Source organism: Verticillium alfalfae, genomic scaffold, assembly GCF_000150825.1.
Source record: "Verticillium alfalfae VaMs.102 supercont1.4 genomic scaffold, whole genome shotgun sequence".
Taxonomy (NCBI): Eukaryota; Fungi; Ascomycota; class Sordariomycetes; order Glomerellales; family Plectosphaerellaceae; genus Verticillium; species Verticillium alfalfae.
Window position 1 is genome coordinate 1,245,083 of NW_003315035.1, and position 12,759 is coordinate 1,257,841.

General features: G+C 56.1%; 4 protein-coding genes across 4 annotated transcripts in view; all 4 read left to right on the forward strand.

Moving 5' to 3' along the window:
* Positions 1–976, forward strand: part of VDBG_03815 (mitochondrial distribution and morphology protein) — a gene marked incomplete at both ends in the record, with an annotated part of 2,932 nt that extends 1,956 nt beyond the window's left edge. The window contains one exon of the mRNA XM_003005816.1: positions 131–976. Within this exon, the coding sequence (XP_003005862.1) occupies positions 131–976 (846 nt within the window). The remainder of the gene's footprint in view (positions 1–130) is intronic.
* Positions 977–2,054: 1,078 nt separating this feature from the next.
* VDBG_03816 (conserved hypothetical protein) lies at positions 2,055–3,465 on the forward strand (the record flags this gene model as incomplete). The annotated part of the gene is made up of 2 exons (XM_003005817.1): positions 2,055–2,133; positions 2,369–3,465. 2 exons carry the CDS (start codon positions 2,055–2,057, stop codon positions 3,463–3,465), a joined length of 1,176 nt encoding a protein of 391 aa, XP_003005863.1.
* Positions 3,466–4,719: 1,254 nt separating this feature from the next.
* On the forward strand, positions 4,720–7,418 carry VDBG_03817 (kexin; the record flags this gene model as incomplete). Its single annotated transcript, XM_003005818.1, has 5 exons — positions 4,720–5,871; positions 5,923–6,497; positions 6,554–6,703; positions 6,768–7,052; positions 7,103–7,418. 5 exons carry the CDS (start codon positions 4,720–4,722, stop codon positions 7,416–7,418), a joined length of 2,478 nt encoding a protein of 825 aa, XP_003005864.1.
* Positions 7,419–9,507: 2,089 nt separating this feature from the next.
* VDBG_03818 (conserved hypothetical protein) overlaps positions 9,508–12,759 on the forward strand; it is a gene marked incomplete at both ends in the record, with an annotated part of 5,491 nt that continues 2,239 nt past the window's right edge. The window contains 4 exons of the mRNA XM_003005819.1: positions 9,508–10,141; positions 10,227–11,087; positions 11,153–11,581; positions 11,633–12,716. Of these exons, the coding sequence (XP_003005865.1) occupies positions 9,508–10,141; positions 10,227–11,087; positions 11,153–11,581; positions 11,633–12,716 (3,008 nt within the window). The remainder of the gene's footprint in view (positions 10,142–10,226; positions 11,088–11,152; positions 11,582–11,632; positions 12,717–12,759) is intronic.

Below are 12,759 nucleotides of genomic sequence, written 5' to 3' on the forward strand. Positions count from 1 at the left end.
GTTGCTGCTTCCCGTAGCCCTCAAGTTGTTCCCCAACCTACTGCCCAGCACGTACGAAGGACAGAAGTCCAGGGATGCGAAGGTATCGGGCCTTCGAACGACAAGAAAAGAAGTCAGCAAATTCCTACAGCACAGCTTGAAGGAATCTGGCCTCCCTGTGACTCCGGCAACCATCCAGCGGGAGGAGATTACGACATTCTTCCGGAAGCTTCGGTCTTCGACAGAGACACCTACTCACGAAGATATTATCAAGGCGTGCAAGATTTTCAAGGATGACTTGACGCTGGATAACCTTTCCAGGCCTCAGTTGGTCTCGATTTGCCGGTATATGAACCTGAACAACTTCGGTACGGACAACATGCTCCGTTACCAGATTCGCCACCGTATGCGACAAATCAAGAGAGACGACAGGCAGATCAGCTACGAAGGTGTCGCGTCACTCACTTCTGGAGAGCTGCAGATGGCTTGCGCCAGCCGAGGCATCCGCACCCAGAGCGTCTCGCCCGCGAGGATGCGCGAGTACTTGCAGCAGTGGCTCGACCTTCGTCTCAAGGAGGCAGTACCCTCGACTCTGCTTGTGCTCAGCAACGCATACATGTACGGCCAAGGAGCCGGTGGAGCGACGAGTCAGATCGATGCTCTCGTTGGCGTGCTTTCCTCCATTCCGGATGAGCTTCTCCACGAAATTGCCCTCGAGATTGAGACATCTCAGGGCGCTGCCACCAACAAGCAGCGTCTGGAGGTCCTCAAGGAGCAGCAGGAACTGATCGAGGAGGAGAACGAGCAGAACGAGGAGAATGCCAGCACTGGTCTGGCCACGCCTCGTGACATCGAGGACATTGACGAGAAGGAGGATGCGATCGCCATGGAGGCCAAGTCAGTCAGCCCTGAACAGGTGAAAGAGGCCGCCGAGGCAGAGCAGGAGATGCTTGACGCTAGGCGATCGCAAGAGGTGACATCCAAGAAGAACGAGTGAACGCCGTTTGATACTACTTTTACCACTACGATACACGCCTTAGCAGGCGCTTTTTCTTTGTTTTAACACTTGTAAAGCATGGGGTGGGCAGGCAGGCATGTACCACCAAAATGAGGCGATGACTTGGGCGGTCTGACAGGGACCGAGAGCAAGCAAGCAGTAAAACTGATAGAAGCCCCTCCTCTGGAAAGCAAAGATAGAATCCCACTTTTGTACACAATGGCGGCACCAAATGGCCTAGATTGTACCAACAACAGATAACCTTTGATCTCAGGAGACCAATCTCAATTTTTCTCTAAGTGTGCAAACGGCGAGCTAACAAATTCATCCCCCTGTGGAGTCTTCGCAGCGACCCAAGTGCGCTGCTCACCATCTACGCATCTGGAAGCTTTCGTCATAGGTCCAAGGGAGGATGAGAAGTACAGGGGCGAATGGCTGGAGATAGCGGAGTACCTTTGGCAGAAGGATAAGATTGCAAGATATACAGCATCGAAGCCTTTTGATCCTACCAAAAAGTCTTTGGATAGAAACCAGAGCATCCGAAAACACTGTTGAGCAAGTCTGCAAAGCTAAACCACTTACCGTGCTGTGAAAATCGATGCCCAATGTTGTGGCATGATGTACTCATATATCTGGTTCAATGGGGGGTAAGGCCCGAAACAGGCCTGCAGAGCGGAGCGTCAGTGCTTCGAGCTGTCCTTGCGGATTATGGTAGCGTCGTCACTGTCCTCGGAACGACCAACAGGCAGCTACCACTGCAACATCGCAACCAGACACCTCGAGTCACGCGTTTGTCTGGTGCTACGTAAATCTGCCTCCGTCATACTATTGCGACAAATGCTCTAGAGACCTGTCCTGACGCATCTCCTCGCATCACGAGCACTCTCCGGCGACGCCGACGGTCATCTTCACCTCAGGTGAACACGCATTAGCCCCACCGCTACCGCCTGAACGACCACTTCGACACGATGGCACGAATTGAGCAAGAGGACTTCTCAGCGTGTCTGGAATAGTGAACGCGCGGCTGAAAGACGGTGTCCAATCACGGGCTCCTCTGCGGGTGATGCGCCTGACAGCAATGGCTACCAAGGACAAGAGGCCCAACACCTTGACGCTGGACTGGGCGAGGAGGTGCTCGAATGCACCGTTTCGCAGCCGTTGAAAGAAAATGAGGGGTCTAAGGACGTCTTCGTATCGTATCTCATATCCACTTACGTATGTTTGGAGTCCGAGGAACTGCGTCGGTTGAGGATGCGCTTTCTGAGCGCAAGCGCTGACCACACGCCTAGTCTACCTTCCCAGCCTTCCAAAAGTCGACGAGCAACGTTCGTCGAAGGTTCACAGATTTTGTCTTCCTGTTTAAGCAACTGAGCAAAGACTATCCTACCGCAGCCGTCCCTCCACTACCCGACAAGCAGCGCATGGAATATGTCCGAGGGGACCGCTTCGGCCCCGATTTTACCAACCGCCGAGCGCACTCTCTACAGCGATTCCTCGCCCGACTATCTCTGCACCCTGTACTTCGCCGAGCTGATATACTGCACATATTTCTGGAGAGCCAAGAATGGAACGCAACCATGCGCTCTCGAGGCTCACGGGGTTCTCAGAGTAGCGATGGCGCCAACAACGGCGTGTTTGACAACCTGACTGAGTCGTTCATGACAGCATTCTCCAAGGTCCACAAGCCAGACAAGCGATTTATCGAGGTTCGGGAGCGGAGCGACAAACTTGACGAAGATCTGGTGCAGATTGAGAAGATTGTCGCCCGAGTCGCCCGTAGGGAGAACGATATCGAGACCGATCAGCGAGACCTGGCCGAGCAGTTCCAAAAACTCATCCTTCTTGAACCTGGTGTGGAGACGGCAGTCCATCATTTTGCAGCGTCTATCGAAGATACCGCCCACGGCACACGGGATCTCAGGGACATCACAGACCAGGACTACCTCGGTAGTCTGAGAGATATGCAAGCGTATAGCCTGGCGCTGAAGAGCCTTCTCAAGGCGCGCGAACAGAAGCAGGTAGACTTCGAATCACTCGTCGAGTACCTTAACAAGGCCACCGCGGAACGAGACGGTGCGTTGTCGGGTCACGGGGGCTCTGGACTGTCTGGCGCAAGCGGATTCATCACGCGCAAGTTCGAAGATGTCCGTGGTGTCGATCACGAACAGGCACGACGCGAGCGACGGGTCAAGCTTGAGCGCAAGATCGACGACCTCACCGGTGCCATCGAGCTGGCCAAGAGAACGAGCGAGGGTTTCGACAATGAGGTTGTCAAAGAAATCAACGACTTCGAGCGCATCAAACGGGCTGAGTTCAAGTTGCAATTAGGAGGCCTCGCGGACGCACATATTGACTACTATGGCAAGGTGACTAATATTTGGGAGCAGTATGTGCGGGGACATGGAGAAACAAGGCGTCACACAGCCCACCGATGGGCCGGAACCACCAGGCAGGCAACTGTTGTAAGGGCAATGCAGTTTTTACTTTGAAGACTTAGTCAAGGTAGAGGAAGTGGGCGACCGGGAAGATTCAACAGGCTGCTTGGAAAGGGTTCATTGCTGTTCATACCGTCCTGCGTGATTGACGTCTTGAATAATAAGTGCCAGACGACAAGTACACGGGACCCCCATTCTGCCTTGCGTGAGGAAACTGTACATGTAGGACTGGACTTAGCTTGGTGTGTGCTACCGTTATTATTAGAAGCTGAGCTGAAAGTGTCTTACGCGGACTGTTGACGCAGGCGTCTTGCTTCGTGCCAGAGCAGGCAGAGGGACAACACGACCAATCTCGACCCAACAGCTTCGCGCCTACCACTTCTCTCGTGCTGAAGGCTGCTTCGGCACCTTACTAGGAGACCAGGCAACGAAAGTGAAACTGGGAGTGGTCCGTGGTAGATCTAGGTACGCAAAAGTACCTGTGTCGACCTCCCTCGCCCGTCTAAGGTTAGGTAATGGTTGGGCTGTGCGCATCATTATCTTGGTAGGTGTTGACCCACCCAGACCTCCCTCGTCAACCCTTGTGGACTGGACCAGTCCAGCGGCCTAGGACGCGAGCACAGGCCGTGAAACAGCAGGACGTGGATGCCTCGTTTCGGCCGCCTTCCCATTCGGGACACTTGCCTTGTCTTCATCTTGCGTTTCCAGAAGGCCACGACAGCGACATCAATCTGACCCTTGTTTTCGACCTCTCATAACTTGCCTCTCTCACCATCCGCCGTCGATTTGGACGTGTACATCTTCGATTGACTATTGAAGCCTTGCCGTTCGCCTGTTCGGTAGGCCATCTTCGGTGCGACTAATTCTGCTCAAGGTACGTCGATTGACTGCACGGCAATCTGATGTCCTTCAGCCCCCCTGAGGATTCAGTAGATCGCCCCCTCCCAAACCCGACGCCTTGTCAGACTTGCGCCTTCTCCAGCATAGCCGCAACTTTCTACCAACCTTCTTTTCCCGTCTGTCGTCAGTGATCTCTTTGATTGCTCTCCCCTGTTTGCCATTCACTGCTCATCCCTTTCGGCGCATTCTTGCGTCCCGCGTGCACAGCAACCTCGACAATATACTGACAGCATACCATCCAGCGACATACTACCACCGACTCATTCCTTTGACCTTACTCGGCATTGATTTTCGATAGGTCACTTCCTATGTCTTAGGCCTCGAGAATAGATCTCCTTTCTCTTCTCCCGACAACAGAATCTCTTCACAGTTGGAAAGGCTTTCGTGTCTATACCCCGAACACCCACCATGAAGGTCACAGCTGCCATCGGCCTTCTTGGCCTGGCTGCCGCTGCGGCCGGCGCAAAGCATACGCCTCGAAACTACGAAACCAACGACTACTATGTCCTCGAACTCGACTCTTCCACGGCCCCGGATCTCGTCGCAGAGCGCCTAGGCCTGAGGCACGAGGGAGAGCTGAGCGGCCTTGACGGCCACCACGTCTTCGCTGGGAAAAGGGTAGAACATGATGTTGTCAAGCCCGAGCTCCTGGCGAGTCGAAGAAGGAAGCGCGACCTCGACGGATTCGATATACTCGATGGTGTTCGCTTTGCGCAGAGACAAGTCCCACGTGCACCGTGGGAGAAGAGGGCGCCGCCGCCCGTTATGAAGCCGGAGCCACAACCGGCTGTTGTGCGGCAGGAGGTGGACGCTGCTCTCGCGCAGCAGCAGCAGCAGCTCATGAAGACGTTGGGCATCAACGACCCCATCTTCGATGTGCAGTGGCACCTTTTCAACCCGGTTCAGAAGGGCCACGACATCAATGTGACAGGTGTCTGGATGGGGGGCATCACCGGCCAGAACGCGACCGTGGCCATCGTCGACGACGGCCTTGACATGTATAGCGGCGACTTGAAACCCAACTACTATGCTGCCGGTTCCTACGACTTCAACGATCACAGGGATGAGCCGAAGCCTACCCTGGCCGATGACAGGCATGGCACAAGGTGCGCCGGCGAGGTTTCTGCCGCAAAAAATGACGTCTGCGGTGTCGGTGTCGCCTACGATTCTAAGATCGCTGGGCTGCGTATTCTGAGCAAGCTCATTTCCGACGCTGACGAGGCCGTGGCTATGACCTATGACTACCAGCACAACGATATTTACTCTTGCTCATGGGGCCCGCCTGACGACGGCCGCTCCATGGACGCGCCCGGAATCTTGATCAAGCGCGCCATGCTCAAGGGCATCCAGGATGGACGCAACGGCCTCGGCTCCATCTACGTCTTCGCAAGCGGCAACGGCGCAGCCAAGGAGGACAACTGTAACTTTGACGGCTACACAAACTCGATCTACAGCATTACAGTTGGTGCCGTTGACCGAACCGGTCAGCACCCATACTACTCCGAGAAGTGCTCCGCGCAAATGGTTGTGACATACAGCAGCGGTGCCGGCGATTCTATCGTAAGTTGTGCCCACTTATGTCGGATCTGCTCTTGCTAACTAACAATCCAGCACACCACCGACGTCGGCCCAGATGCGTGCACCGACGCACATGGAGGTACATCGGCGGCTGCTCCCATTGGTGCTGGAGTCTATGCTCTGGTTCTTTCTGCGAGGCCTGATCTGTCGTGGAGAGACATGCAATGGCTTGCCATGGATACTGCCGTGCCTATCAACTTGGACACTGGGGAATGGCAGGATACGATAATCGGCAAGAAGTTCAGCCATACTTTTGGTTACGGCAAGATTGATGCTTACGCCATGGTCGAGGCCGCCAAGACCTGGAAGAAGGTCAAGGCCCAGGCCTGGTACTATTCGCCCTGGGTTCACGTCAACACTGCCATCCCTCAAGGCAAGGATGGCCTGGCTGTTTCCCACGAGGTCACTTCCGATGCCCTCAAGCAGGCCAATCTGGCTCGCGTGGAGCACGTTACCGTCACCATGAATGTCAACCACACCCAGCGGGGTGACTTGAGCGTGGACCTGATCAGCCCGGATGGCATCGTCAGCCACATTGCGACAACCCGCAAAAATGACAAGGATGCGAATGGCTACGTCGACTGGACCTTCATGAGCGTGGCTCACTGGTGTGTCTCCGTGCAATAGGTCCGATCTTGTGCATCGTAAGCTAATATGGTTCTAGGGGTGAAAAGGGGATCGGCAAATGGACTGTTATCGTCAAAGACTCTGTGAGCAACCAGCACCAGGGCACCTTCACCGACTTCCACATCAAACTTTGGGGCGAGTCGATCGACGAGAAGAAGGCTACCAAGCTCCCCAATGCCCGAGGAGAGTGACGACAACGACCACGCCAAGATACAGACGACCACCGTGGCTGCAGCTACGACCTCTGTCAGCCACCCACCTCAGGATACAGGCTCTCTGGAGGCGCACCCGACTGACCACCCTGACCGACCGGCCAAGGTCAAGACGACCACGACGGCCGGGGCTGAGGTTACCCTGGAAACCAGTGCCGCGACACCTGCGCAGACGAGCGCATCTGTCCCCTCCGGCATCCAAGGGGCTCAAGGGGCGCCGACGAACAGCAACTGGATATCTTGGCTCCCGTCTTTCGGTGCCTCCGCCAAGGCTCAAGTTTGGATCTATGGCGCCCTGGCGCTTTATCGTAGCTTTCTGCTCGGGTCTTGGAATATGGTTCTTCATCGCCTCGCCGCCGCAAGCTGCGCAACAGCCCCCGCGATGACTATGAATTCGAACTCCTGAATGAGGACGAGTCTGAAGGCCTCAACCGCGGCGAGAAGGGCGCCGCCGCTAGTGGCAAGGGTCGTCGCACCAGGGGTGGTGAGCTGTACGACGGCTTTGCAGGCGGCAGCGATGATGAGGAGGAGTTTGTGGGTGAGGGGTACCATGACCAGGAGCGGTCAAGATCCCGCGAGGGTCGGAGGCGGGTGAGCGGTGACGATGAAGAACAACATGTCATTGGCGATGACAGTGACGATGAAGTTGTAGACGAGAAGCAAAGACTGGGAGGTGGCCGTCAGATTTGATATCCCTACGAAACTGAAAGTGTGGCCTTGGATGATGATGGGGGGAAAGCAGCAGCCTTTTCGCGTTCTGCTGGGTATTCTGTACGACGGCATCTCGCTGTTGGGTAATCGGGTGTTTCTTGCATGTGCTCAGCCACAAGGCTGGAAATGGAGCAGGCGTTTGCATCTTTTCTCCATGGAACCTACAATTATGTCTTACCACGCAATGAATGAAGTAATCGAGACTATGAAGCATGTGTTACCTGGAGTCTAAGTCGATTCTTTCATGTACATGACTGAGCCACCCGCAAGACGGTGAACTCATTTCAGTGCCTCACAGCGTTGGTAGGTGAGCACGATGTGAAGCAACTTGTGAAGAATAAAGTTGTGTCGTCTACTGTGGTAACTCGAGGAAAGGGCAAGAATTCGATTCTCTTGTGGAAACCAGAAGTGCCTGACACGACCTTCCTGAGTTGTGTGACGCCCAAGACCAAGGGGGCAGCCAGCGAGCAACCCAGTCGCTTGGGCTCCGAAAAAGGTTGAGCGACAAAGTCTCAGATGAGCCTCTGTTCCTGCAGCCTCGAGCGCGACATCGAGCGGCAAGCTAGTAATGGCGGCTTTTTCAACACAACCCGACCAACAACTCGGGTGGCTGGGAAAGACGTGCAGCAGGGGGTGACGACGCCAGTGTTAGGGGATCTCACCGTCGCTGCGCGCTGGGGCCCACAGCCGACCTGCCCTTGTAGAGCCAGCCGAGGGGTGCAAGCCCCGTACTGCGCAGTGCTGCATTGTGTTGCTGCGTCGTTCCGTCTCTTCGAGATGCCTTGATCGCCGAAGATACACCATGTGCATGCGTTTACCAGTGCGTCGGGGAGGACAAGCAGAACATGTCTCTCGATATAGCAGACTGTTACACCACATACTTGGTTGGTCCAGCTGCGCCTGGATGACATCCCCAACGACAGGTCTCAGAGCGAATGGGCGAGATATCAGAATCCCGGTACATGCGCCTGTGACGTGTCTAAGAGCCGTATGCTTGTCGTCATGCCACCTCCGATGATAGTGCAGAGGCGTGAATGCGTACTTCCCATGCCCAAGGTAGGTACCTAACCTAGGTGGGTTGCAGCGGTGTGCGAGCCACGAGACGCACGTATGCGTGCATGTGCCAACATTGTGTGTATCAACTGCTGAGCGTACCTCAAGCCATCAATGAAGAGGTAACGAGCATCAAGACGGCAACCTCTGGCTTCCCGTGCTGATAGCTTAGAATGCACCTGGGCCAGACAACATGCGGGGAGGGGCCGCGTAGTTAGTGGGCAAGGCTAGCTGCCCGCGCTGGGTACGCTTGCTCCCGTCGACGTCCCGACCGCCTCTTCTTTCCGTCTTCGCACGTTGCCGCTCTGTAGCGTCAACGGAGCCTGTGCCCCATCCAGCCCACCTGCGCCGTCGCGCGGTGGGGGCCGGGTCGCCTTCGATCCTACCTAGTCACGATCCTGGCTTCCTGGCCAGCTCCCCCTCTCCCCCCCCCCCTTCCCAAACTCATTACCCAAGCTCCGGCAGGAACTGCCCTGGTCAGCTGCCTTCCCTGGTCTTTCTGCAGGGTGCCTGCTCTTCGCGCTTCAAACGAACAATGACGGCGTAGCGTGCAGCCCAGCCTGGCGTCAACCCTGGCGTCAACCTCGCTCTTTTCCTGCAAGCTTCCTATTCTTCTTCCCGGTGACCAGCCTCTTCCTTATGCAGGCGACGCCGTCTGACCGTACCGCCAGACCTTTTTGCTTTTCCAACCCTTTGGCTTCGAGTCGTTTGCTGTGCGCCCCCGTCCCGTCGGCGATCATCATACTTAGCAAATACTACCCCTACGATACCCTCTTTACGTCCTATCTCCATCGCTTCGCATGTGTCTGCACCGCATTGGCTCACTTCTCACCACTCTCGCTCCGCCTCGCCTGGGCTATGGGAAGCTGCATGTCGCCTCGTAGGCCGGGCCATTCTTCCACGCTTCTCCCGCAGACCGTCTAGGGTTCATTCGGCCCTCTTGGACTGACCTCTGTACGCCCAATCTGCACATCCACTGACCCAATCATCTACTTCTCCCTCATCCTCGGGATCCATGCCCAATCCTGCCACCCAGCCATCTCCAGAGCACATGGCCACTCCCTACTGGGGCGCCTTGCCCAAGGGTCCAAGTACCGCCCGCCGCGCCTCTGGTGATGATCATGTCCTCGACGACCAGCCACCGCTAAACCCCATGGATGCCTTCTCTAGCTCGAGTGCCCCCCAACAACAACCTCGACGAGACCGCGCCTCAGTCCAGACAGCACGCACTGGCTATACTGAAGCTCCCACCGAGTCTACCTTGAGCCCCTTTGTCTCGCCTACGAGGTCAAGCTTCGCACCGCAAGGACTTGCGCCGCGGCCTCCAACCTTACCCTACGGTTCGTCTGGATACGCCGACGAGTTTGCCGAGAAGCGACAGCGCCGTCGAAGCTTGAAGAACGAAGAACAGATCGACAGGACAGTTGGACCCACGCCACCTGCTGCGCCTGACGTCCCTCGAGCTCCTCCCGTGAGCTATCGTCAGCCGTACACCCAGAGCGTCCAACCTGTCGGACCTCTGGCATCCCAGCGTCAAAACGTCCCTCCCGTCGATATCGACGACATGGAGCCCGAGGCCTACTACAAGGCGAATGGCCAGCAAGACTACCCGCGCACTGAGCGTTCACAGGGAGCCTCACGCCCGGCTGGTCCGCCCAGAGATGCCCGACATGAGAGGAGGAGGTCCTCGGCGACGAACACTCTACCCCTCAAATGGTGCTGGGGAAGCATTAGATCCTGCCAACCAGCCCACCAGGATACCAAGTGGTCGGAAGGTCTCTACAGACATCCGCTCGCCCCTTCAGCATCTAGAGACTGTTCTCAGCAAGGAGGAGAAGCGTGCTCGCATGGAAGCCGCTGAACAGAGGGCACGATCGAAAGCGAATGCCAATCCAAAGTTGCTGCAGCCCAATGCGCAACGAACGCAGCCCCGACAGCCCAGGCCACAACCACAGCAAGCCCCAGTACAACAACCACAGCAAGTCCGATTCAGCAACGATCGGGACCCAGACATTTATGAAGACACCCCGGCTCGTGGTCCTCCACCGGTAATCGCGGTCGCGGCAGCCCCGGCAGCTGCAGGCTCTAGAGGATATCCTCCACGAAAAGCCCCAGAAGACGCAAAGTATCCATCTACCGCCTCTCAGCAAAACCGTAGACCTCCCGAGCCCGCGTACCCAGATGTGCATCAAACTCTGGAACACAATTCAGGAATACCCCAGCGCAATCTCAGTTTCCGTGATCGAGCGCAGAAGGATGATCTGCGGTTGCCCAGCAGCAGCGTGAGGAACGAAAACGAAGCCAGTCCGCTTTCAACGCCGCCAGTCACGACGCCCGGTGGCGGCTTCTCTCTCACCAGAACCGGCAGCAACAAGTTGAAGAAGGAAAAGCCTGGCGATCCATGGTTCAGGGTAAGGCAGCAGGCGGAGCAGCAGTACAGCAACGCGGATACGCGAAATCTCTCCATGGACAGGTCAGCCGCTGCCACAGGCGGTAGCGCAGGCCCAGCGCAGCGATCAGGCTCTTTACAGGGCCAACAGTACCCTCGAGATCCCAGTATTCCCCCCGAGCAGGCCGGGCGGGCCGGCGTACCCAGTAAGGCTGCGAGACTGATCGTGTCGACATGGGCGGGGTTCAACGCAGGTCTACTGCACCAACAGTCAGGAGACAATCATTTGATCAATACGACGCTCCCCAGCGTGGACCAGTGCCGGTAGATGGAGCACCAGCCGTTGCGCTCCAGACCGGGCGGTACGCAGATGCTCGGCGACAGCGACGAAATGAGGATAGCGATTACAATTCCTCCGACGATGAGCGCGGTCACCATGTCTCGAACATGATCTACCGAAAGAAGGAGCATATGAGCCCTGGTCACGGACTGTACCTATCGCCTCAATGGCTTAATGAGTGGCAGAAAAGCACGACTGGGCTTCTTGGAGGCACGCTACTCGACCTCAGTCAAGAACAGCTTCCGGTGATCGATAAAACCACACCGTGGTGGGAAGGCGACAACACGAGGAGGCGGTCTAGTGTCAATTCGAGGCCACGCAAAGCTGAGGCATTCGACGGCGAGTACGACGAGAGATCAGGTGTGTATCTTCGCACGTCTTCTGCCAGAATATGCTCACTCATAACTGCAGCTCCCACTAGGTTTAAGCCATCTCTGCATCTCAAATGTGGTCCACTTCTGCGCTACTGCGGTATTCGACACGAGAAGGGCTTGGTCGGTCGCTCAGCCAAAGCTGCTCCTGCGGATAGAGAGATTTGGAGAGGCACGGTCATGATTGTGACCCAAGACTCCCAGTCGTCATACGAAATTTCTCCTACACTTCGCCTATTCGTTCAACCGATGGAGCTGTTGCCTCCGCCTCCCCATGAGATCTCGGGCGAACAGCCGCTAGCCCCTGAGTACGTTGACCCAATAGCAGGGTTACCGAAGCTAGGAAGGAGAGGAGAGACTTTGTACGTTCGCCCGGTGGAGCATCTTGAGGAAGCCAAAGACCTCTCCAGGGACGAGACAGACGAGGGTCTCTTTGAGACTTCGAGAAGCCCCCCCGACTACCCTGTAGCTGAGGGCGCCGTCGATCTCTCATACACTAGTCGGCGTGCCCGCGCCAAACTGGATGGCGAAAGAGTATCAAAGTACAAAGATGTGCGAGGATTCCGTTTGCATGCTGAGAGGGGTTACACCTTCTGGCGCTTCAACATTGAGGTTGAGCTCGGTGGAAAGCAGCAGCGCATCGCCTACCGGATCAACAGAGGTCCTGCTATGGGATTTTGGGTTCCTGCCAAGGGGCAGTCGATGAACATCATGTTCCACAGCTGCAATGGGTTCAGCATGAGTGTTAACCCCAACGACCTCAGCGGCCCTGACCCTATGTGGCGAGACGTTCTTAACAACCACCAGACCAATCCTTTCCACGTCATGATTGGAGGCGGTGACCAGGTCTACAACGACTGCTTGATAGGTCAAAGCGACCTTTTCAATGACTGGTTGGACATTCGGAACCCCCTACAAAAGCACAATGCGCCTTTCACACCGGCAATGCAGAATGAGCTTGAATCGCTCTACCTCGAGCGGTACTGTATGTGGTTCTCGCAAGGTCTCTTTGGGCTCGCCAACTCGCAAATTCCCATGATCAACATGTGGGATGACCACGACATCTCCGACGGCTACGGTTCATACCCTCACCATGACCAGAACTCGCCGTGCTTCTCCGTCTAGTGCTGTCGCATTCAGTACTATATGCTATTTCAGCATCAGAGC